The sequence below is a fragment of the Oncorhynchus tshawytscha genome, linkage group LG20 (assembly GCF_018296145.1).
Source record: "Oncorhynchus tshawytscha isolate Ot180627B linkage group LG20, Otsh_v2.0, whole genome shotgun sequence".
Lineage (NCBI taxonomy): Eukaryota > Metazoa > Chordata > Actinopteri > Salmoniformes > Salmonidae > Oncorhynchus > Oncorhynchus tshawytscha.
The window spans coordinates 7,531,649-7,557,243 of record NC_056448.1 but is presented as its reverse complement, the minus strand read 5'-3'; the positions used below and the strand labels follow the sequence as shown (position 1 = coordinate 7,557,243).

Here is a 25,595-nt window from a genome sequence, read left to right as displayed (position 1 = left end):
CCCTCACACACAGACCGATGTCTTCATTATGATAAAGTGGTCTGACTAAGCTCAAATGTCAGTAATGGCCACAGTTGTGGGAACTCCATTTTTGAGAAAAGTGAAATTATCTATTTGATTTTATCAATTTGTATGATAACTCTTTGGTGTGTTGTCAATCAGAGGTGTACCCTTTTCAATCTGAGTACATAGTGGTTATTCAAACTGAGATCAGAGATTTTATGGAATGTGGTGAGTGGGTTGAGATATCTTCTATGTTAGATGAATTGACCATTAGTTTAAAGTACATGCCTATATGATTCATACTGTGAGTCACAGTTTATTTTGTTCATGTGATAATTTTTCATTTATGGAGTGACATTATGGGTAAAAAATTAAGGGGATTTGAGAGAGTATAAAAGATGCCCGATCACTGAAATGTTCAGTTCTCAAATTAACACAAAGATGAGCAAGGCACTGATTGGTAAATGACTGAATTTTACAATTGATTGGTAACTGATTCAATTGAACACATGTTGACTTTGACAGCTTTCCTGGCTTCTTTCTGACATGTTGTAATTGTGGTATTGATCTGTGTGTCGAATTCATTTTTTGCAGGTTATGTCACACTGGCTTTTACAGTGTACCTTGCTGACAGCATTTCAACAATGCATAAGGGATGTCTCCAAAAAATGCAGGATGAGGCTATAAATTATATCATACCAAAATATAACATGGATGTAAGTCAGATTTCTAAAAGTTTGTTTCTTTGAGTGTATTAATTATCTTGTTGATATTAGGTTTGTACATTCTGAGATTCCATGAGGTTTGAAACACCTACGTGGTTTCATTTGCAGGCAATGTGGAAAACGCACTGTGGAAGTTGGAGACCGAAGCATTATAACAAGGTAAACTCTTAATATCCTATCGGTTGGATTTGACTTAGACCAAATGTTTTTTTTCCAATGACTTAAAGCCATCATATTATACATTTCATTTCACTCTGCAGACAATCCTGCCTAATTGCATTTTCAAATGGTCTCACTGCACACTGCCCAGTGGAAAATGTGTTAATTACGCAAGGATGAATATGGAGGAATTGAGGATGATACAATATAGTTTGGCATCTTCTGCAAAGGTGAGTATGTTGAACATTCTTATCTGTCATATTTTCCATATTTGTCTGTCATTGTTATTATTATGACAGACAGTAATCACATGGGGTTTCTCTGAAATCAAAGGTACAAATAGTATTGTCTTTGATTGTATGTTTGATTTTCACAGGGTGAAGAGTGTGGGAATCTGAAGGGCATTCCGAAACGGCCATGTAAACGTGCACAAGTTCCATGCAAGTTCTTGGAATGCTGGCAAATTTTTGTATCTGCAAACCTGATTGATATTTTTTTTAAATCATAGCCACATTTAAAACCAGCAGCAGAAAATCTGTTTGATATTGTTTTATAAATCAAATATTAATCAACGCTGTAATTGTTTATCAAGTATTTTCTGTAAAAGTACTTATGCAACCTTCTTTGGTTAAATCTACCTATGTTCTATATGATTGCTTATTTTCAGATATTACATTTTTCATTTCAACGTATTTTTTATTTGGTTATTTCAGGATTGATTAATGATGTCTTATTTCTGTATTTAAAAAATAAATAATACACGTTTGATAATAAACACTGTAATACCGTATTTTGATTTAGCTACAACACAAAATATGGGGTGGTGGATTAATTCATTATTTTATTCTCAATAGACACACACGGCAATATATTCTTTACTATACTAATAATTTATCAGACCGTTTTCAAGATTTTGTTGATACTTTTATTTACAATATAATAGAGATTGAGAGGGGTAGATATTTATGGAGGGAATATCAGAGAATTTATCACGCGGAAGTTATAATTCTCTTAAATCCAGTCTATCGGACACATTTCAGTGTTACACAAGATGTGTTCACGCTTTGAAAACATTGAAGAACTACAGGAACAACGTTATTCTGCCTGCCGTTTTTAAATAGATTACGAAAAAGGTCTCTACATTTGATAAAGCATTACTTGATATACATCAACCTAAAAACATGCCTGTGGGTAGTAAAAAGGGAAGCGTTATATTTTCAGGCTTCAGAGCATTGGGACTGTATTCGAATCACCTCTCACACGTGGTACGGTACCATAAGAAACATCGAGAATTCTACATTGTAACAGCCGTGGGAAACTGTTTCCACACGTACAATGTAAGTACTTATGTTGATAAATGTAACGATAAAGTTAGCTATTTACTTGTCACATAGCAATCATTTAAAACATATATGATGATAGTCTCTTTGCCATTTCCTGATGTCAACTAGATCGATGAAACAACATAGCTAAAGGATGTGCCACGAATGCAATGCCAGATTTTGAGGGCAGCCTTTTCTAAAATAACGTTATCTACCCTACGAAAAAAGATTGCAGTCAGAGTGCACAGTATGCTGCAAATACTGCGCCCAAAATACCACAGTAGACTTCAGAGTACTGCATACTTACTGTAGTTTCAAAACTGCTAGATGTTTTTGTAAGAGTACATTTAGTTATTTGATAGCTCGCTAATTCTCATATTATAATCGGAGTGTTCAGTGGTCCTATTGGTCATCATTAGTTCTGTAGCCATAACAGTGACTAAAAAGACAAGTTATCATCAGTTCACCTTTTTGCACATTCCATTGTCCATTGTTTTGTTTGGTAACCATTTGCAATGTTACAGGTCAAGAAACTTGGAATCGTTGCTGTCAGTAAGTAGGACTCCATCTATATTTATGTAGTGTAATTTAAAGGTAGCCTTCGTGATATGATGACATCATCTTACACAGTGGGACATCCTCCCTACAGAAATCAACAGCAATCAAATGCATATCTGCCAAAAGAGACACTGTTTGCTCTTCCTAATGTGGGCATGTGTCAAGGGAGGGCATACACCGGGAAGATTGGATTCTGTTGATGTCTGTAAGAGTTTCCTGACTGTGTATTACGATCACTCATATCACTAAGTCTAGCTCCCTTATTAATTCACCTGTGTTACAGTTTCAAACAATTTTACTGTAGATTAAGGAATGTATGAATTTTCTCAAGGTAATGCACTTCCAGAGGACATATCATGCCTAGCGGCTGATCGGATGCTGGTCTATGTTGCAATTGGGGGAAAAGTATCAGCATTTGCCAGGAACAAAGAGGTGAAGTATCCATTCCATCACTTATATAATGAATATATTAGATGATATATATTTTTTTAAAGACAATGATATCAAACTATTGAGGCCACCTACTTGTCATGACACGAGGCTAGCTGAGGGCACACACTCGCTTTAGCTTAAATGTTACGTTGACGTAGAGTGAATGACATTGCTTATAGTAAACTGACTGTGAGATTCTTGCGTCTATCCAGGTCGTTCACATGTACACCGGCCATGGAGCTGATGTTCATCTCCTGCTGCCTTTTGGGGATCACATCATTTCTGTAGACCGGGACAATGCTGTCATTGTTTGGGATGTGGAGTCAGAGGGTTTGTGTTGCAGAACTGATCATTGGGATCATTGTTGAGTTTATCTGTTCCAATGAACCTAGAGTTGAACATGTTTTGGTAAATTGATTGTTTTGAAATGATGATCAGTATTTTTTCATTTTCCAGTCAAACCAGTTTTTGTGAAGTCAATTAAATAGTTTTGTTCTCTTGTGCTTGTTTGTCCCACAGAGGAGTACCTGCAGATAACATTTGACAAAGTGTCATTTGAGGTGTCTGCTGTAATGCACCCAAGCACTTACCTGAACAAGATCCTGTTTGGGAGTAGCCAAGGAGGTCTCCAGCTCTGGAATGTCAAATCCAAGTACGGTCATTAATGTAGTTTTAAAATATTTTGAACAGGGGCCTCCCGGGTGGCGCAGTGGTTAAGGGCGCTGTACTGCAGCACCAGCTGTGTAATCAGAGACTCTGGGTTTGCGCCCAGGCTCTGTCGTAACCGGCAACGACCGGGAGGTCCGTGGGGCGACGCACAATTGGCCTAGCGTCGTCCGGGTTAGGGAGGGCTTGGCCGGTAGGGATGTCCTTGTCTCATCGCACTAACCAAGGTTGCCAGGTGCGCAGTGTTTCCTCCGACACATTGGTGTGGCTGGCTTCTGGGTTAGATGCGCGCTGCGTTAAGAAGCAGTGCGGCTTGGTTGGGTTGTGTATCGGAGGACGCATGACTTTCAACCTTCGTCTCTCCCGAGCCCGTACGGGAGTTGTAGCGATGAGACAAGATAGTAGCTACTAAAAACAATTGGATACCATGAAAAGGGAGTAAAATTCACCAAAAAAATAATAATATTTTGAACTAAAAAAGTATTGGTTGATAATTTAATTATAATTTGTTTGTGAAATCATAAAACTGATGGAAGGACAGAACAACCAAAGATCTGCATTAATGCAACTGCAATTGTTATAGTGTGCTTTGTCAAAGTTTGGTCTTAAATGTAGGAATGTTTGCCATGTTCTCTGTGCTCATTAGGTGCATTTCTTTTGTGTCTTAGCAAGCTTCTGTACACCTTCACTGGGTGGCCATCAGGAGTTACAGTGCTTCAGCAGGTTGGTTAAAATACCATTTTACTTTTCTCAAAGCTGAAAGTTTTTAGGTTGAGGAACAGTCAAGCAAACACATGTTCAACTCCTTTCAAATACTGTATAGAATGAAGGTACTGTGTAGCCTACATTCTGACTCGGGAAGACATGCAGACAGAGGCAGAAATCTGATGACGGCAGGGCCAGCAAAAATGTAGGTGGTAGTGCCCATATCTGGGCACTCAAACCATAATTCAATTATCAATAAAGCATAGTCTACGCTATACCCTGCTGTATTCAGTCACCCATAACAAACCATCTAATGTGATTTCAACATTACAGACCAAATAGTCTTGTAGACCTACGGAAATCCACGACTCTTGCATTTTACCATGCGACTCTACACATAATAAACCGTAGGCCTATGTAGCGTTAATAATCACAATAGGCAGCCGTAGACTAGAACAGCGGTCACCAACTTTTTCTTGGTCTAGATCACTTTGAGTGAAAATGTAAGCAGGGTGCGCCTACAATGTGTTGTGTGATGTCAATGAAATGATCAGTAGGATATGGCCGGAGAAGCACAGGGCAAAGTTCTATTTCCAATTAAATGAAGCTCTTAAAAATGATAGGCTATTTACATTGACTGGAAATAAATACTTCATCCATTTGCCTCTTTTCATATATAATAAGAGGTCTGATTTCTCCATGTAGGCCTACTCCTTGTTATAAATAACGTACAGTCCCTTGTATTTGAAAACTCAAGTCACAAGCTAGGAGATATGATAACCCTGGTAATAGGTCAGTTGCTGTAGCCTATTACTTGCGAGGCACATCAGACTAAATAGAAATCCCTTTTCTATTTTTTCCATTTCACTGGACCGATGGTCATGTGGGGCGGCAGGTAGCTAAGTGGTTAGAGTGTTGGGCCTGTAACTGAAAGGTTGCTAGATCGAATCCCCGAGCTGACAAGTAAAAATCTGTCGTTCTGCCCCTGAACAAAGCACTGTTCCTAGGCCGTCATTGTAAATAAGAAATTGTTCTTAACTGACTTGCCTAGTTAAATAAATAAAAATGTCTTAGCGGAGTTAAAGTGCGAAGTGAGGTGTTTCATGATTTCTAAAAGTGTTGAATAAAAACAGCATTCTAGTGCTGATCATTGTCTCTGACTGTACTCAAACTGTCTTTAAGGCCCTTGATTAGATCAATGCAATCAGTGATTGATATAGAGGGGAACTTGAGGCCCTTATAGGCTAAATACTTATATCAAATGACTTGGAAAATGCTCCATGTCCTCTTCTATACACAGTCTCTTGTTTTTTTTGTTTTTTACGGTATGCTTTGTTTGGCAGTTTTACATGTTTTTGCTAGCCAAGTTGTTTAGTGAGTCTTAGCTAACTAGCTAACGGTTAGTAGCCTACACAGCGATAGCTACTGCTTGCTATGAATTTCATCTGATGGTGTATGCATGTTTAGGCCAGTCCCGGTACTCATTTTGGGTGCCGGTCCTCCTCAGTACTTTTGAGATAATATTCTATAAGAGGTGCAGGAACTCAAGCAGAAGAAAATTTGAGGTGCTGATATATATTTCCTGTGAGCCCCTGACCAAGTCAAGTACTGTGCTTAAGTTTAAAAACAAATAATGTCTTAGAGCAAAATGCTCTATCTGATTGGGTGGGCCTGGCTCCCCAGTGGGTGCTGTGCCTGAGCCCCCGCATACAGGTAACTGCCAAAATAAAGGAAACCCCAACGGCCACCACGAGCCAGAACAGCTTCAACCTTTGGCCCTTGGCATAGATTCTACATGTGTCTGGAACTGTATGGGAGCGATGTGACACCATTGTTCCGCGGGTGGCTTTATTTGGCCTCCTAAGTTTAATGAGCAAAACATTTTTATAACATTTTAAAACACCAGAAAATCAGCTCCAAGTGATTTTTATTTGGGAAATCTGTTCCCAAGTATTCCCACGCATAATAGAAAGAAGTGATTGTATACAAATGTAAGCAAGGTTTGAAATGATTATGTGTCAGTCAAATATTATATTGGTTTTGACTTCTTCCGGTCAATTTGCAGTCTTACAATTACTTTTAATTGTCCCCCCCAACCATCCTCTCAAGAAAAGATCAGCCTGTGGTTGAATCTAGTTGATGATCCCTGGTATACACTATGTTTGGGATCTACTGTGTAGAAAAGTTGGCTAGTGTGCAATCAGAAATTCAATGTGTGGGCCTCCCGAGTGGCGCAGTGTTCTAAGGCTCTGCCGCAGCCGGCTGTGACAAGGAGACCCATGGGGCGGCGCACAATTGGCCCAGCGTCGTTAGGGGAGGGTTTGGCCGGCAGGGATATCCTTGTCCCATCGCGCACTAGCGACTCCTGGTGGCGTGCCTGCCGCAGTGCACGCTGACACGGTTGCCGGGTGCACGCTGTTTCCTCCAACACATTGGTGCGGTTGGCTTCCGGGTTAAGTGGGCACTGTGTCAAGAAGCATTGCTGCTTGGTTGGGTTGTGTTTTGGAGGACGCACGGCTCTCGACCTTCGCCTCTCCCGAGTCTGTGCGGGAGTTGCAGAGATGAGACAAGACTATAACAACCAATTGGATACCACAAAATTGGGGAGGAAAAAGGGTTTAAGTTTTTTTTAAATTAAAAAATCAATGTGTTTCCTGTCGAGCTTATCTCTCTCTCACCCATTTCCTCTAAACCGCCCCCTCAGACCCCAGCTGTGGACGTTGTAGGAGTTGGCCTATCATCGGGTCAGATCATCATCCACAACATCAAGTTTGATGAGTCACTGATGAAGTTCCAGCAAGACTGGGGCCCAGTCACTTCCCTTTCCTTCAGAACAGGTGACATCCCCAATTGAACGAGGTGTTGTCTTAATGATTATAATGATAAACACAACATTGTGAGGCTTCATTTTGTGTCTGGTGCATCACTGCTTTGCGTCCAATATAATAAATAAAATGTTTACTCACCTCTTTAACACTTTGTGATTGTCTTCTAGATGGCCATCCAGTAATGGCGGTTGGTAGTCCTATTGGACATATTGGGCTGTGGGATCTGGAGGAGAAGAAGCTTGTTTGTCAGATGAGAGATGCCCACAACACAGCTATCGCTGGACTAACATTCCTCCATGGCGAGCCTCTTCTCATCACCAATGGGGCTGATAACGGCATTCGGGTTAGTGTTACTTAAATTGTGTTACTTAAATTGTCATTCACTAGAGGGCGGCACTGTACAATTGCTGTAAAAAGTTTAATTTTTAATCTTAAAGAAGGTGTCAAACATACTGCCACATTTTCACTTGAAACTGTGGAAATGATTGTGTCTACGTTAATTTCTTGACTGTGTCCAGCTTGCTAATAGTCACTGACAATGAAAGCTTGACAGTCAGGGAGCATCGAAAATTTAAAAGATTGAAAACCGAATGCGCTCCCCCCGGACATCTTTGTAGACTGAATGTATTTGGTATTCAACCATAGAGTTTTGAATGATCAGTCATATTCCTCAGGTGTGGATCTTTGACACGGCGGGGGGAGGAGGCCGTTTACTCAGGAGTCGTCTGGGACACAGCGCCCCGCCCACTAAGGTCCGGCACCACGGCCTGAACGGACATCACATTCTCAGTGCTGGTATGTGTGATCTGCTTTATCAGGCAGTTGTATAAGGCATCTATGGGCTTTTTCTTCTCTCTAATCGGCTGTACTCTTTCTTTTTCTAAGGTCAAGATGGTACTCTGCAGTCGTTCTCCACTGTTCATGAGAGATTCAACAGGAGTTTAGGACATGGTACGATTACATTTTTTCTGTTGTCGGAAAAATTGCTGTTATGGACTATGAGCTGTCAATTTGAGTACTGTTTACCTGCATGAATCCTTGTTTGCTCTATTCTTCATGACAATAAACCAATTGGTAACTAGGTTCCATCAACAAGAAGAAATCCAAAAAGAAAGGCTTGAGGTATGACAAACTAAAGCTTCCTGCCATCACCACTTTCGCCTCAGGTATGTTTAGCAACAACAACAAACTCGAAACAAGTCAGTTTTTCCTGTAGAACTTTTATCATTGAATGGGATTTAATTTGTTAAAACATTTGTTTTCTCTGATTCTTTGTGGGATGTAGAAAGTGCCCGCCAGAGTGATTGGGACAGTATAGTGGCATGTCATCGAGGGTACCTCATGACGACCACCTGGAACTATCAGAAGGGCAGCATGGGAGCACACAAGCTGGAGCCGAAACGCTTCAACAAGAACCGCGCTCTCAGCGTCCATGCTACGGTAGCTAAATATGTGTCAAATGTGTTGTTTTTAGTGTCAAATGAACCCAAATTATTTGATGAGTTAGTTTATAACACAAAGTTTATTACACATTTTGAAACAAACATCATGTATGCGCTATATATGTTGTTAAAATGTGTACTTTCGCCTCAGGCGGTAGATATCACATCTTGTGGTAACTTCGTGGTGATAGGACTCTCATCTGGACATATTGACGTTTACAACATGCAGTCTGGCATGCATAGAGGTCAATATGGAGAGGACAAAGGTAATTACCCCCAGAAAGACAATTACCGATGTATATTTGGCTCGTGCTTTCCGTGAAAGATTCAGCTTCATTCGTCCCATCTCTGACCCTGTAGCTCACAGTGGGGCGGTGCGCGGCGTGTCGGTGGATGGACTCAACCAGCTGACCGTGAGTGCCGGAGCTGACAAACTGGTCAACATCTGGAAGTTCAAATCTAGGAAGCTGGTCCTCTCCATTGACCTGGGCACCTCGCCCGCCACCACACACTTGCACCGGGACAGGTACGGAACAGATAACACCACAGGGAGGAATAACTGACACGACTGCAGTCTTCCAACTGATTATTAGTTTTCACGTGGTTATAACATAGCTGTAGGAAAGTGTCTGATTGTAGTCTTTTCTGTCCCTGGTAAAGTGGGATGTTTGCCATCGCGCTGGACGACTTCACTCTCAATGTTCTGGACATGGAGACCAAGAGAATTGTCCGCAAGTTCTCTGGCCATCGAGGACAGGTCAATGACATGGTGAGTCGTTATCTTTCTTGATCTCCCTTTCTGTTTGTTTTACTCTCGATTTTGATCTCGCCCCCTCTTTCCCTCAAATATCTTTTTGACTACTGATGATTTTTCTTGTCTGACGTTTCTCCTCAGGCTTTCAGTCCAGATGGTCGCTGGTTGATAACGGCAGCCATGGACTGTACTATCAGGACATGGGACCTTCCCTCTGGCTGGTAAGACTAATCCTTCCGCTTCTGGAGCAGCTTCTCGTCATTTCCTCTTGCCATAACCTAAAATCGTTAAGATTACTTTTGTTCAGATTCTTTTAAAAACAAAGGGGGCTTTATCAAAAATGTAGTTTATCAATGAATCTCCTTCAAGTGCTCTGCAGGGGAATTTCCCTCTCAGCCTTCAGTAATTGACTTGATTTATTCTCTTTTTTTTCTGTCACTGTTAACTTTCTTTCCTAGCCTGGTGGACTGCTTCTTGGTCGACTTTGCTGCAGTCAGTCTGACCATGTCACCCACAGGGGACTTTCTAGCCTCCTCCCATGTCGACAACTTGGGGATCTACTTATGGTAAGAGTCACCACCACATCAAAGAAAGACTGTGTGGCGGGTGGAGTCAATGATTATCTGAGGTTATGTCATTATTACGGAACCTAACCTGCTGGTTAATGTTCACACTAACAGGCAACCAAGTATTAGATGATAAAGGAACAATCTTGATTTGCTTAGTCTTTGAATAAATGGGACCCAGTAAACTAGTAGTCATATGGTCAATTGTTACAGCATCTATTCAATTGAATAGTTATTTATGAAGGATTTATTTGTTATTTATTAAGGATTTTAGTTATTTCCTTGTATTCAAGTAGTTTGCAGTGACGCAGTGTGTTGCATGTATATTGAGTAGTAGTGTCACATCCAGTATAATACTATTCAGGATAGTAACTCATAGTATTCAGCAATAATAATAATAATAATGTATGACATTTACCAGGCGCTTTTACCCAAAGTGACTTAGTCATGTGTGCATACATTTTACGTACGGCAGGTCCCGGGAATTGAACCCACTATCCTGGCGTTGCAAGCGCTATGCTCTACCAACTGAGCTACAGAGCACAACATCATAGTAGTATTCAGTATTAGTAATTCAATCGAGTACAGGCCCAGCTGAATGAACAATAAAGACCGAAAGCAATATGACATTTTCTGAAATAGTTTTGGGGGAAATGGTTTCGTCTCGGGGGAAGATCCTCGGAGCTAGATGACATGATGACGGGTTGCCCTATGCGGGGCAGCTGGCATCGAAGCCCTCTCCCGCTGGAGGAAAGGAGTTCCCGTGACGGGCCTTAAGGTTATAGTAGCTAGTGGTGGCAGATGGTTGTTGAAAACTACACGTGAGCGAACGGGGTTAAGTTGACATATATAAATACATCCCAACATTTGCACCTATTGGTCGAGAGAGAGGAAGGTGATACGTGCGAGATTGAGCCCACAGGTTAGACGGCATGTGTGAGGAATGTGCATCATTGTGCCGTGGTTATAGGCTCTACGGTCAGGAGGTGATAGACATTCCACATATGGCTAACAGGGAAGAGGAGAAACGAGACACTATGCTGATGATGATTAGTTTTGTATTCATTCCCACTATGCCCCTAGAATAGGAAATAAAGTGACTTCTGTTATGCTTACTGGATGACGTATATATGAGCATTCAGACCAGCCTTCCTGATTTTGAACATTACTACATTAGTGTTATTGTTGAGTGAGCATCCCATGTTGAGTGAATTCCATATGGTTGTGTTTCCAGGTCCAACAACACGCTGTGCAGTATGGTGTCGCTGCGCCCCCTGCCTGCAGATTACGAGCCCACCGGGATCATGCTGCCAGGAACCTGTTCCAGCCAAGGTACCGACTGAACAGCCACTGTACCCATGTAGCACTTACTCTGTACCGGGCATGGGGGGCTCGAAAGTCCCCCACACCATCTGGACTGGCACATGTAACAGTCCAGTCCAATTATTCAAGTGGTCCTTTTGAATATTTTCTAGATATTGGTGTAGAAAAACAATACTGTGCCGTAACGTGTGTGGCAGAGTACTATACATTCAAACATTCAAATGCTTGAAATAGCCTTTCTGGAGCTTAAGCAATATTAGATGGTAGTTGATGGTATCCATTGCCAAAGAAACATTAGTTTTCTTCTGCAGATGAAGAGGGAGAGGGAGATGCTGATCTCAACACTGAGATGATAGAATATGAGTCTCCTGAGCAACTGGACGAGCAGCTGGTCACCCTCTCTCTGCTGGCCGACTCTCGCTGGAAGAACCTGCTGCACCTCGACATCATCAAGGTGAGCATGTCACACTGTGGTTGTCTGCGGAGGGAAAACGGGTCACCTACAGGGTCTCAAGCCCAGGTTGTCTGTGTTACTCAAGACTGTCTTAGCCCTCTGAGCTAAACCCAAGGCAACACATTTCTCCTTACACTTGCAGTGACTGACGACACGTGTGGTAATATCATTGTCATCGCTTCATAAGACAGACTTTCACAGTGCTCATATATTTTGTTTTTGTTATGTCGGACTGAAATGAGATTGGTGTTTTCCACTTTCACATATAGAAACGGAACAAACCAAAGGAGCCCCCCAAGGTTCCAAAGGCTGCCCCCTTCTTTATGCCCACCATCCCAGGACTAATACCACAGTTCGCCCCCTCTGAAGGCTCCAACCAGGGGGAACAGGTGAGAGAAGTTAGCTACTTCTTCAAGTTCTGATAATAAACAGAACTCCATGAATGACCCTGAAACCACAACACTGTAAAATCCATTTTTATAAACTTTTTTTTTTTTTTAACATTAATGTAAATTACAGGAGCTGGAATCCTTAATGTTGAAACTGCCATGTCTGTTTGCGATGTTTAAATCAAAAATCAAGTCAAATTGTATTTATCACATGCGCCGTATACAATAGCAGGACCTGCCAACATGCACGCATTTTGCGTACCAGCTGCGCAATTCTCTGTCCATGTACGAGATCCGAGTTAAAAGTACGCAGAAATGAATAGGGACTGATTATTATATATATATATATATATATATATATATTTTTTTTTAAACAACATTTGAATAACAAATAAACCCGAATAAATCTAACCTATTCTTGAGCTGCAACACACAGGCGTCTACGGAGTTTGTGTCAACGGACACGGAGATTAATAAAATCATTATTGGACGTAGCTACCCCGTGTCTGCCCCTCCTGTTTGATGTGATGCTGAGTTTGCCGACTGTCAGCTGTACGTAAACACACGGACAAGTCTCTTTTCGACTCTGTGTTGTTGTGGAAAGGTAAACACTAATTGTTTCAAGCTAACATTAGCGAACATAGGATGGACATTCAGTGGGCTCTAAAGTGCCAGCAGTTCACTCGCATTTGCTTGCGAAAGAAATTAAATGCAAATGTGAAAAAGAACTGGTCGCATTTGTTGTGAGAGTGATAGACATTCAATTCTGCGTTGCATTTTCCACGTAACATTACGAGGATCACGCAACCTGATGGACTGTGACTGAAATGATGATCCATGTCAGAAAAAGCATTTACAAAAGTATAATCCCAAATAAATATAAATATCTTGGCATCAAATGGGAGTCGGGAGTTTAGAAGACGGCGCGATGAAGAATGAATGAGTGTCCTGTATTAGCTATAGAGGCAATGCTTCTAAAAGGTCTTTGCACTAGATTTGAGATTTGATCTATTTCGAAGATCTGAAATGATGTATGTGCTGCAAAGAAATCCAATGGGCACCTTCACATAGGCTGAAACATTGCCAACAGGCCGACTGCCAAGATCTCATCCCTCAACTTTTTCACGGCATGCTATCCCTGCATTATTTCTGAGGGAGCCTCTGTTGATCTGGTGGAAGATGAGTTTAGACTCTATCAGGCAGCAACCTTTTGAGCAGAGTCTGGTCAACATGCGCACGGATCAGGCCTGGAGAGAAATCTGCACAATGAAAAGGCGGGGCAGCCTGGTCTATTCCCACCTTTCGACTGTGATGCTGTGCATATTGGTCATATTTCACTGCAATGCAGACTGCGAACGAATATTCAGTCTCATTTCCAGGGACAAAACCCAGTACAGAGCCTCCCCCAGTACAGACATGCTGAGTGCCCTCGTTACCAAGGTTTCAATGATTGCCAGAGGAACTGTTTGCCACGGAGAAGTCTATCCTGATGCCCTGCTGCGTGAGGCTAAGTCTGCTAGCTGCCAGGCAAATCTGTCTAGGAAATGATTTCCTGAACATTTGAAGCTCTCCAGAAGATTTGTTCTTACCCACTGCTTCCTATCATAGCCTTTTCCTTTTAATGTTTATTTGATACTGATTCTCTGCTTCAAACATTTGTTGTTCTTATCATTTTTTTTTTTTTTCATGGATAAGACGTTTGTATATTTTGTACATAAGCATATAATAACAAGTTATTTGTTTATTTTATTTTTTACTCCAAGAATAAAGGCCCTTTGTGTTTTTTCTAATGACATTTTGTTAGTGACTTTTACCATATGTGTAACTGGAATGCTGTCAAAGTATTCCAACCTTTTTATCGACTTGATTTGGAACAACTCTATAATTGCGATCAGACTCACGAACAGCGCGCACACTTGCGGGGGAAGGAAACCCAATTCGGGGAGTACTACGAGCGCGAGTTGAATCTCCAATTTGCCGCGTGCGTCTGGTACTCTAAAAAGTTGGACAGGTTTGGCAGGTCTGCAATAGGTGTAGACCGTACAGTGAAATGCTTACTTACAAGCCCTTAACCAACAATGCCGTTAAGAAAAAAATACATGGGGTACTGGTACAGAGTCTATGTGCGAGGGAACCGGTTAGTCGAGGTAATATGCATAGATAATAAACAGAGTAGCAGCAGTGTAAAGGGGGGAACAATGCAAATAGTCCGGGTAGCCATTTAATTAGATGTTCAGGAGTCTTATGGCTTGAGGGTATAAGCGGTTTAGAAGCCTCTTGGACCTAGACTTGGTGCTCCGGTACCGCTTCCCATGCGGTAGCAGAGAGAACAGTCTATGACTAGGGTGGCTGGGGTCTTTGATAATTTTTAGGGCCTTCCTCTGACACCGCCTGGTGTAGAGGTCCTGGATGGCAGGAAGCTTGGCCCCAGTGATGTACAGGGCTATACGCACTACCCTCTGTAGTGCCTTGCGATCGGAGGCCAAGCTGTTGCCATACTAGGCCGTGATGCAACCAGTCAGATGCTCTTTGGTGCAGCTGTAGAACCTTTTGAGGATCTGAGGACCCATGCCAACTCTTTTCAGTCTCCTGAGGGGGAATAGGTTTTGTCGTGCCCTGCCCTTCACGATTGTCTCGGTGTGCTTGGACCATGTTAGTTTGTTGGTGATGTGGACACCAAGGAACTTGAAGCTCTCAACCTGCTCCACTACAACCCCGTCGATGAGAATGTGGGCGTGCTCGGTCCTCCTTTTCCTGTAGTCCACAATCATCTTGTTTGTCTTGATCGTGTTGAGGGAGAGGTTGTTGTCCTGGCACCACACGGCCAGGTTGCTTACCTCCTCCCTGTAGGCTGTCTTGTCATTGTCGGTGATCAGGCCTACCACTGTTGTGTCATCGGCAAACTTAATGATGGTGTTGGAGTTATGCCTGGCCATGCGGTCATGAGTGAACAGGCAGTACAGGAGGGGACTGATGGGCCCCCGTGTTGAGGATCAGCGTGGCGGATGTGTTGTTACCTACCCTTAACACCTGGGGGTGGCCTGTCAGGAAGTCCAGGATTCAGTTGCAGATGGAGGTGTTTCTTCCCAGGGTCCTTAGCTTAGTGATTGGCTTTGAGGGCACTATGGTGTTGAATGCTGAGCTGTAGTCAATGAATAGCATTCCCACGTAAGTGTTCCTTTTGTCCAGGTGTGAAAGGTCAGTGTGGAGTGCAAAAAGATTGCATCATCTGTGGATCTGTTGGGGCGGTATGCAAATTGGAGTGGGTCTAGGTTTTCTTTGATAATGGTGTTGATGTGAGCCATGACCAGCCTTTCAAAGCACTTCATGGCTATAGACGTGAGTGCTATAGGTCGGTAGTCATTTAGGCAGGTTACCTTCGTGCTCTTGGGCACAGGGACTATGTTGGTCTGCTTGAAACATATGGGTATTACAAACTCAGGCAGGGAGAGGTTGAAACTGTCAGTGAAGACCCTTGCCAGTTGGTAAGTGCATGCTCGGAGTACCCGTCCTGGTAATCTGTCTGGCCCTGCGGCCTTGTGAATGTTGACCTGTTTAAAGGTCTTACTCACATCAGCTACGGAGAGCGTCATCACACAGCCGTCCGGAACAGCTGATGCTGTCATGCATGTTTCAGTGTTACTTGCCTCGAAGCGAGCATAGAAGTAATTTAGCTCGTCTGGTAAGCTCGTGTTAATGGGCAGCTCGCGGCTGTGCTTCCCTTTGTAAGTCTAATAGTTTGCAAGCCCTGCCGCATCGGAGCCGCTCTAGTACAATTCAATCTTAGTTCTTTATTGATGCTTTTCCTGTTTGATGGTTCGTTGGAGGGCATAGCGGGATTTCTTATAAGCTTCCGGGTTAGAGTCCCGCTCCTTGAAAGCGGCAGCTCTACCCTTTAGCTCAATGTTGCCTGTAATCCATGGCTTCTGGTTGGGGTATGTACTTACGGTCACTGAGGGGACGACGTCATCAATGCACTTATTGATGAAGCCAGTGACAGATGTGGTGTACTCTATGCTTCTCTGTGTGTGGAGTAAAAGTGGTCAAGTTTTTTTTTCTCCTAAAACGGATTTGAGTTTTTCTGCATTAAAGTCCCCAGCTACTAGAAGCCTACTAGGTGAATGTTTTCCTGTTCACTTATGGCTGTATACAGCTCATTAAGTGTGGTCTTAGTGCCAACATTGGTTTGAAATGGGAATAGACAGCTACGAAGAATATAGATGAAAACTTTCTAGGTAGATAGTGTGGTCTACAGCTTAAATACTCTACCTCAAATGAGCAAAACCTTGGGACTTCCTTAGATTTCGTGCACCAGCTGTTTACAAATATACAGTTGAAGTTTACATACACTAAGTTGACTGTGCCTTTAAACAGCTCGGAAAATTCCAGGAAATTAGGTCACGGCTTTAGAAACTTCTGATAGGCTAATTGACATAAATTGAATCAATTGGAGGTGTACCTGGTGGCTATATTTCAAGGCCTACCTTCAAACTCAGTGCCTCTTTGCTTGACCTCATGGGAACTCAGCCAAGACCTCAGAAAAAAATGTAGACCTCCACAAGTCTGGTTCATCCCTGGGTGCAATTTCTAAATGCCTGAGGTACCACGTTCATCTGTACAAACAATAGTACGCAAGCATAAACACCATGCGACCACGCAGCCGCCATAGCTCTCAGGAAGGAGACACATTCTGTCTCCTAGAGATGAACATACTTTGGTGCGAAAAGTGCAAATCAATCCCAGAACAACAGCAAACGACCTTGTGAAGATGCTGGAGGAAACGGGTACAAAAGTATCTGTATCCACAGTAAAACGAGTCCTATATTCGCATAACCAGAAATGCTGCTCAGCAAGGAAGAAGCAACTGCTCCAACACCGCCATTAAAAATAGCCAGACTACAGTTTGCAACTGCACATGGGGACAAAGATCGTACTTTTTGGAGAAATGTCCTCTGGTCGGATGAAACAAAAATAGAACTGTTTGGCCATAATGACCATCGTTATGTTTGGAGGAAAAAGGAGGAAGCTTGCAAGCGGAAGAACACCATCCCAACCGAGAAGCACGGGGGTGACAGCATCATGTTGTGGGGGTGCTTTGCTGCAAGAGGGACTGGTGCACTTCACAAAATAGATGGCATCATGAGGGATGAAAATTATGTGGATATATTGAAGCAACATCTCAAGACATCAGTTAGGAAGTTAAAGCTTGGTCGCAAATAGGTCTTCCAAATGGACAATGACCCCCCATGCATACTTCCAAAGTTGTGCCACAATGGCTTAAGGACAACAAAGTCAAGGTATTTGAGTGGCCATCTCAAAGCCCTGACCTCAATCCTATAGAACATGTGTGGGCAGAACTGTAAAAGCATGTGTGAGCAAGGAGGCCTACAAACCTGACTCAGTTACACCAGCTCTGTAAGGAGGAATGGGCCAAAATTCACCCAACTTATTATGGGAAGCTTGTGGAAGGCTACCCATAACGTTTGACCCAAGTTAAATTATTTTAAAGGCAACGCTACCAAATGCCAATTGAGTATATGTTCGCTTCTGGGAATGTGATGAAAGAAATAAAAGCTGAAATGAATCATTCTCTCTACTATTATTCTGACATTTCACATTCTTAAAATAAAGTGGTTATCCTAACTGACCTAAACCAGGGAATTTTACTAGAATTAAATGTCAGGAATTGTGAAACTGAGTTTAAATGTATTTGGCTAAGGTGTATGTAAACTTCCAACTTAAACTGTACATAGACCGCCACCCCTTGTCTTACCAGAGTCCGCTGTTCTATCCTGCCAAAAAGCTTAAAACCCGCCAGCTGTATGTTATTCATGTCGTCGTCCAGCCACGACTCGTCCAGTAAAACACAAGATATTACAGTTTTTGATGTCCCATTGGTAGTATATACGTGATCCGAGGTCATCTATTTTATTATCGATTGATTGTACGTTGGCTAATGGGACCGATGGGAAAGGTAGATTATCCTCTCGGCGACGGATCCTAACAAGGCACAACAATGAAGTTAGTGCAAACAACGAACACTGTTTTTTTTTTCTCTGACATGGGCGACGCTAGAGCTCAACTACCCGGTGGGACCTGACATTATAAATTTGGTTAGGGGCCTTGTAGGGTCTGTTTTTTTTGTTTTTTTTCATCAATAACGAGGGTACGGGCAGAGCCCGGGTATCACTAAATTGATCACTAACATTTTGAAGCTGAGCTATTTGCTCGTGATCTGCAGTGGGGTACTGTCATATCTGACTAAGATCATAACATGGTGTCAGAAGTGCTTCAACCTCATCAAATATAAGACAGGAGAGATTATTTCACAGAAAATAATAATGTTCCTTGAGTTTTGTCAGAGTGACTAAGTAGCTAACAGTCTACTGCTCAGAACCGGTGTGATGACAGAAACATACAGGAACTCATCCTTCTGTTCACCTGATTTAGAATTCCTCACAATCAAATGTAGACCGCATTATCTACCAAGAGAATTCTCTTCGATTATAATCACAGCCGTATATATCCCCCCCCCAAGCAGACACATCGATGGCTCTGAACGAACTTTATTTAACTCTCTGCAAACTGGAAACGATTTATCCGGAGGCTGCATTCATTGTAGCTGGGGATTTTAACAAGGCTAATCTGAAAACAAGACTCCATAAATTTTATCAGCATATCGATTGCGCAACCAGGGGTGGAAAGACCCTGGATCATTGTTACTCTAACTTCCGCGACGCATATAAGGCCCTGCCCCGCCCCCTTTCGGAAAAGCTGACCACGACTCCATTTTGTTGATCCCTGCCTACAGACAGAAACTAAAACAAGAGGCTCCCACGCTGAGGTCTGTCCAACGCTGGTCCGACCAAGCTGACTCCACACTCCAAGACTGCTTCCATCACGTGGACTGGGAGATGTTTCGTATTGCGTCAGACAACAACATTGACGAATACGCTGATTCGGTGTGCGAGTTCATTAGAACGTGCGTTGAAGATGTCGTTCCCATAGCAACGATTAAAACATTCCCTAACCAGAAACCTTGGATTGATGGCAGCATTCCTCGTGTGAAACTGAAGGCACGAACCACTGCTTTTAATCAGGGCAAGGTGTCTGGTAACATGGCTGAATACAAACAGTGCAGCTATTCCCTCCGCAAGGCTATCAAACAAGCTAAGCGCCAGTACAGAGACAAAGTAGAATCTCAATTCAACGGCTCAGACACAAGAGGCATGTGGCAGGGTCTACAGTCAATCACGGACTACAGGAAGAAACCCAGCCCAGTCACGGACCAGGATGTCTTGCTCCCAGGCAGACTAAACTTTTTTGCCCGCTTTGAGGACAATACAGTGCCACTGACACGGCCTGCAACGAAAACATGCGGTCTCTCCTTCACTGCAGCCGAAGTGAGTAAGACATTTAAACGTGTTAACCCTCGCAAGGCTGCAGGCCCAGACGGCATCCCCAGCCGCGCCCTCAGAGCATGCGCAGACCAGCTGGCCGGTGTGTTTACGGACATATTCAATCAATCCCTATACCAGTCTGCTGTTCCCACATGCTTCAAGAGGGCCACCATTGTTCCTGTTCCCAAGAAAGCTAAGGTAACTGAGCTAAACGACTACCGCCCCGTAGCACTCACATCCGTCATCATGAAGTGCTTTGAGAGACTAGTCAAGGACCATATCACCTCCACCCTACCTGACACCCTAGACCCACTCCAATTTGCTTACCGCCCAAATAGGTCCACAGACGATGCAATCTCAACCACACTGCACACTGCCCTAACCCATCTGGACAAGAGGAATACCTATGTGAGAATGCTGTTCATCGACTACAGCTCGGCATTCAACACCATAGTACCCTCCAAGCTCGTCATCAAGCTCGAGACCCTGGGTCTCGACCCCGCCCTGTGCAACTGGGTTCTGGACTTCCTGACGGGCCGCACCCAGGTGGTGAGGGTAGGCAACAACATCTCCTCCCCGCTGATCCTCAACACTGGGGCCCCACAAGGGTGCGTTCTGAGCCCTCTCCTGTACTCCCTGTTCACCCACGACTGCGTGGCCATGCACGCCTCCAACTCAATCATCAAGTTTGCGGACGACACAACAGTGGTAGGCTTGATTACCAACAACGACGAGACGGCCTACAGGGAGGAGGTGAGGGCCCTCGGAGTGTGGTGTCAGGAAAATAACCTCACACTCAACGTCAACAAAACTAAGGAGATGATTGTGGACTTCAGGAAACAGCAGAGGGAACACCCCCCCCATCCACATCGATGGAACAGTAGTGGAGAGGGTAGCAAGTTTTAAGTTCCTCGGCATACACATCACAGACAAACTGAATTGGTCCACTCACACAGACAGCATCGTGAGGAAGGCACAGCAGCGCCTCTTCAACCTCAGGAGGCTGAAGAAATTCAGCTTGTCACCAAAAGCACTCACAAACTTCTACAGATGCACAATCGAGAGCATCCTGGCGGGCTGTATCACCGCCTGGTATGGCAACTGCACCGCCCTCAACCGTAAGGCTCTCCAGAGGGTAGTGAGGTCTGCACAACGCATCACCGGGGGCAAACTACCTGCCCTCCAGGACACCTACACCACCCGATGCTACAGGAAGGCCATAAAGATCATCAAGGACATCAACCACCCGAGCCACTGCCTGTTCACCCCGCTGTCATCCAGAAGGCGAGGTCAGTACAGGTGCATCAAAGCTGGGACCGAGAGACTGAAAAACAGCTTCTATCTCAAGGCCATCAGACTGTTAAACCGCCACCACTAACATTGAGTGGCTACTGCCAACACACTGTCAATGACACTGACTCTACTCCAGCCACTTTAATAATGGGAATTGATGGGAAATTATGTAAATATATCACTAGCCACTTTAAACAATGCTACCTTATATAATGTTACTTACCCTACATTATTCATCTCATATGCATACGTAGATACTGTACTCTATATCATCGACTGCATCCTTATGTAATACATGTATCACTAGCCACTTTAACTATGCCACTTGGTTTACATACTCATCTCATATGTATATACTGTACTCGATATCATCTACTGTATCTTGCCTATGCTGCTCTGTACCATCACTCATTCATATATCCTTATGTACATATTCTTTATCCCCTTACACTGTTTATAAGACAGTAGGTTTTTTTGGAATTGTTAGTTAGATTACTTGTTCGTTATTACTGCATTGTCGGAACTAGAAGCACAAGCATTTCGCTACACTCGCATTAACATCTGCTAACCATGTGTATGTGACAAATAAAATTTGATTTGATTTGAACCACCATGAGCAGAGCGAGCAGCATGCAGGAGCGACTGACAGGCAGCGAGGAGTAGTTAATGCATTTGCTAACAGAGGAAGTTATTTTGGATTTCGGGCAGGGTCGGTCCTTAAAATTGTCAGACCTGGGTAGGGTAGGGCCTGAACGTCTCTGGAATGGGTAGGGCTTCGACATGAAATTCATGCCTGTGCAGGGCTCTAGGCGACCCTCTCCACCTCTGCTTCGTCAACAGAACAATAACGGCTGTAGGGTGGACAGTGGCGCTGTTTCCCCTACTACTGATTCCAACTATTAAAAAAGGTTGTTTGCTTTTCATATTATCCCCCCTCCCATAACAACTGTTATTTGGTTTAAACAATGCTTCTTTTGTTTACTTTTTTCACAGTCAAAGATTGTGAATTTTGGAGTCCTGGCACAGAAGTCCCATTTCTACCAACAGCTAGAATCTGCTATGCTCAGCAACAAATGTAAGTCTGAATCTCACTTACCTAGCTATTACTCACCGCACCGCTTGCAAGCATAGCAATTCCTCTAACCCCAAATCAATTCTGAGGCCATAAAAACTCAAGAATATCTTTTGGAATCACAATACTTGGGCCTACTGCTATGAAGTCAAGTCATTAGCATGGGCACTAACTAAAGTATTATTTGGCACGACTTTGCATTTCAAATGGCATGTACCTCAGGCCAATACAATGAATAACCCATCCTCGTCATCGTTTCCTCCAGATAATGACCCTGTGGGGTTGCTGAAAGAGATGGGTCCGTCTGGGATTGATGCTGAACTCCGAGGCCTGGCCCCTGATATGGGTGGAGATGTCTCCGTCTTACAAGGTTTCCTGAAGATGGTTGCCAGCATGCTGGACTCCAAGAGAGACTTTGATCTGGCACAGGCCTACCTGGCTCTCTTCCTAAAGGTAACCACATAAATATCATAGTCACTAACACTGCACGTTTAATCAGCTGCTGTTATACCAAGGGTCGCGTTAGTTCACAACTGTATTTTCAAAATGCTGTATTTAATTTAGTTTTATTTTTTAAATGCCTGTGTTTAATATTGAAAGTCGCATTTTTTGTTGTTGTTGTTTCACATAGTGATCAAGGCCGTGCAATTATAGTTTACCATCACAGAAAATACATTAGTGGGACATATTCCATGGAAAATAGCTTCATTTTCATCAGATGACTACAGAAGTGCAATGCTATTTGGCTAGTCGTAAATGAGAAGGGTATTTTTTTGCAAAAAAATTATACATGGCCATCATATTTATCATAGAAAGAATGTAGCCAGCTACATTTCCTAATGTTTTGCCTGAAGTGAATCTTCATTTTACAGGAGAAACCGAGAAAAGTACCAGAGAAAAAATAGCTACACAACAGTCAGAGTGCTGTCTGCTGATAGAATGCCCATTCGTGAATTCTCATCTGAGTGGAGAAGTGCAACTGAAGCACAAAATCAGTCTGATGCCGAGCAGAAATTACAATAAGGAGCATTTTAGATCTGGTTTACAAAACACAGCAAGATATTTATTTTTGCGTTTGATCTATTTTTCTGGGTGAGAAATACAGAGTTCTGCGTTAATGCAACCACTGTATACCTGTGTAAAAACAGTTGATTTTTTAAATTTAATCTACATTTGATTTAGTTGTTTTTATTGTTACGTTTTCGTCCAATGTTATTACGACAGTAATTGTATCGTTGTTACAAAGGTATAAGAGCAGCTTAATGGTATCAACTCCAGATGCCACTAGATGAAGGGGAAAGTTGTTTTCTGTTGCATTGACTGTCATCCACTTACATCTGCAGCCAGCAGATGGCATCAGAACATTATGATTGGAAAGAAAAAAAACAGAAACGTAAAAATTCTCTGATACACAACGCCCTATTCTATCAAAACTAATACCCAGATTCCCTGTAGAAGTCCAATAAAAATGTAACAAGAAAAGATGTTTGACTTGATACGCAGTTCTATTGTTTCCCTCTTAAAATACAATCTATTTAGTTGAGTACCTTCATTCAAATTGCATCTCTACAGAACATGAAGAATGATGTGTTTGTCTTCACAGGCACGTTCTGAGGGCAAATAATAAGTGCGTGTTCATGTATGGCTAGACTTACATCCATCGCTAACTCTGGTTCGTCTCTCTCTCTAGCTGCATCTTAGACTGATCTCCCAAGAACCAGGGCTGATGGAGGAGGCGTCTAAAGTATCAGAGAAACTGGAGGAGACGTGGACATCCATGCAGACACTTTTCAATCAGAGCCTGTGTTTGCTGTCATACACCAAGAGTGCACTGCTTTGAAGCGTACCTCTCCCAGTGTTGTTTTTCACCATAAAAGTTATGTATAAATCTCTATACAGTATTCTCGGCGCATGTTTCACAGTTGATGCAAGACAAATTGGTCACATTTTATATGAAGTGCTCTCATAATGGTCTTAACAAAATATGAAGTTCAATGAAACTGTGGTTGATCGAAAACCTGATGTAACCGTTTAAAATAAACCTTGATTGTTATCATTGTATTTGTTCACTTTGTTTGTTCCTTTGGTCTGCTTTAGTTTTCTTTGTTCCCTGCGGTCTCAATAGATAAGGGGATAAAGCTCAGGTGCATCCTGTTTCCATTGATCATTCTTGAGACGTTTCTACATCTTGATTGGAGTCCACCTGTGGAGTTTCCCCATCATCAATCTAGACAATACCCCATAATGACAAAGCAAAAGGTTTTTTAGATTTAAAAAAAAATAAAAACAAAACATTTACATAAGTATTCAGACCCTTTACTCAGTACTTTGTTGAAGCAACTTTGGCAGCGATTACAGCATCGAGTCTTGGGTATGATGCTACAAGCTCGGCACACCTGTTTCTCTTCAGTGCAGATCCTCTCAAGCTCTGTCAGGTTTGATCGGGAGCGTTGCTGCACAGCTATTTTCAGATTTCCACAGAGATATTCGATCAGGTTCAAGTCCGGGCTCTGGCTCGGACACTTAAAGACATTCAGATACTTGTCCCGAAGCCACTCTTGTGTTGTCTTGGCTGTGTGCTTAGGATTGTTGTCCTGTTCAAAGGTAAACCTTCACCCCAGTTGGAGGTCCTGAGCGCTCTGGAGCAGGTTTTCATCACGGATCTCGCTGTACTTTGCTCCGTTCATCATTCCCTCGATCCTGACTAGTTTCCCAGTACCTGCCGCTGAAAAACATCCCCACAGCATGATGCCGCCCCCACCATGCTTCACCGTAGGGATGGTGCCAGGTTTCCTCCAGATGTGACGCTTGGCATTCAGGCCAAAGAGTTCAATCTTGGTTTCATCAGACCAGAGAATATTGTTTCTGATGGTCTGAGTCTTTTAGGTGCCTTTTGTCTTAACTCCAAACTGGCTGTCATGTGTCTTTTATTGAGCAGTGTCTTCCGTCTGGCCACTATCATAAAGTCCTGTTTGGTAGAGTGCTGCAGAGTTGTCCTTCTGTAAGGTTCTCCCATCTCCACAGAGGAACCTCCCTGACCAAGGCCCTTCTCCACCGATTGCTCAGTTTGGCCGGGCGGCCAGCTCTAGGAAGAGTCTTGGTGGTTCCAAACTTCTTCCATTTAAGAATCATTGAGGCCACTGTGTTCTTCAAAGCTGCAGAAATGTTTTTGTACCCTACCCCAGATCTGTTCCTCGACACAATCCTGTCTCGGAGCTCTACGGACAATTCCTTCTACCTCATGGCTTGGTTGTTTCTCTAATATGTACTATCAACTGTGGGACCTTTTATATAGAATAAGGCTGTAACGTAAGAAATGTGGAAAAACTCAAGTCTGAGTACCTTCTGAATGCACTGTATTTTCATTGTGTTCAGTGCTGTTGGGGATAATAGTTTTTGTCTCATGACGGAGCAGGTAGTGGAGCAGATGGTGTCTCTGTGTGCCTCTCTCTGTAGCTAGGCTCTGTTGGAGTCCTAGAGGATGACCAGCCACGCATGGGGCTT

General features: G+C 43.0%; 1 protein-coding gene across 2 annotated transcripts; it reads left to right on the top strand.

The window, feature by feature from the left end:
- Positions 1-1,915: 1,915 nt before the first annotated feature.
- On the top strand, positions 1,916-24,150 carry wdr36 (WD repeat domain 36). 2 transcript variants are annotated; one of them, XM_024373223.2, is made up of 24 exons: positions 1,924-2,020; positions 2,109-2,224; positions 2,734-2,761; positions 3,099-3,199; positions 3,412-3,529; positions 3,719-3,851; positions 4,534-4,588; positions 7,275-7,407; positions 7,566-7,741; positions 8,073-8,193; positions 8,284-8,349; positions 8,481-8,564; positions 8,684-8,838; positions 8,992-9,106; positions 9,201-9,366; positions 9,501-9,609; positions 9,736-9,815; positions 10,053-10,160; positions 11,395-11,492; positions 11,795-11,937; positions 12,207-12,326; positions 22,013-22,094; positions 22,357-22,544; positions 23,782-24,150. In XM_024373223.2, the coding sequence occupies exons 4-24, from the start codon at positions 3,143-3,145 to the stop codon at positions 23,929-23,931; spliced, it is 2,457 nt and encodes an 818-aa protein (XP_024228991.1). In that variant the 5' UTR covers positions 1,924-2,020; positions 2,109-2,224; positions 2,734-2,761; positions 3,099-3,142; the 3' UTR covers positions 23,932-24,150. The 2 variants fall into 2 exon arrangements, with proteins under 2 accessions (XP_024228990.1, XP_024228991.1); XM_024373222.2 differs by having other exon boundaries at positions 1,916-2,224.
- Positions 24,151-25,595: the final 1,445 nt, after the last annotated feature.

Bases quoted from the DNA above. Each gene is read 5' to 3' on its own strand.
- wdr36 (XM_024373222.2), top strand. From the start codon at position 2,069: ATGCCTGTGGGTAGTAAAAAGGGAAGCGTTATATTTTCAGGCTTCAGA. The intron at 8,565-8,683 runs GTATGTTTAGCA...TGTGGGATGTAG, and splicing joins CATCACCACTTTCGCCTCAG to AAAGTGCCCGCCAGAGTGAT. The intron at 10,161-11,394 runs GTAAGAGTCACC...TTGTGTTTCCAG, and splicing joins AACTTGGGGATCTACTTATG to GTCCAACAACACGCTGTGCA.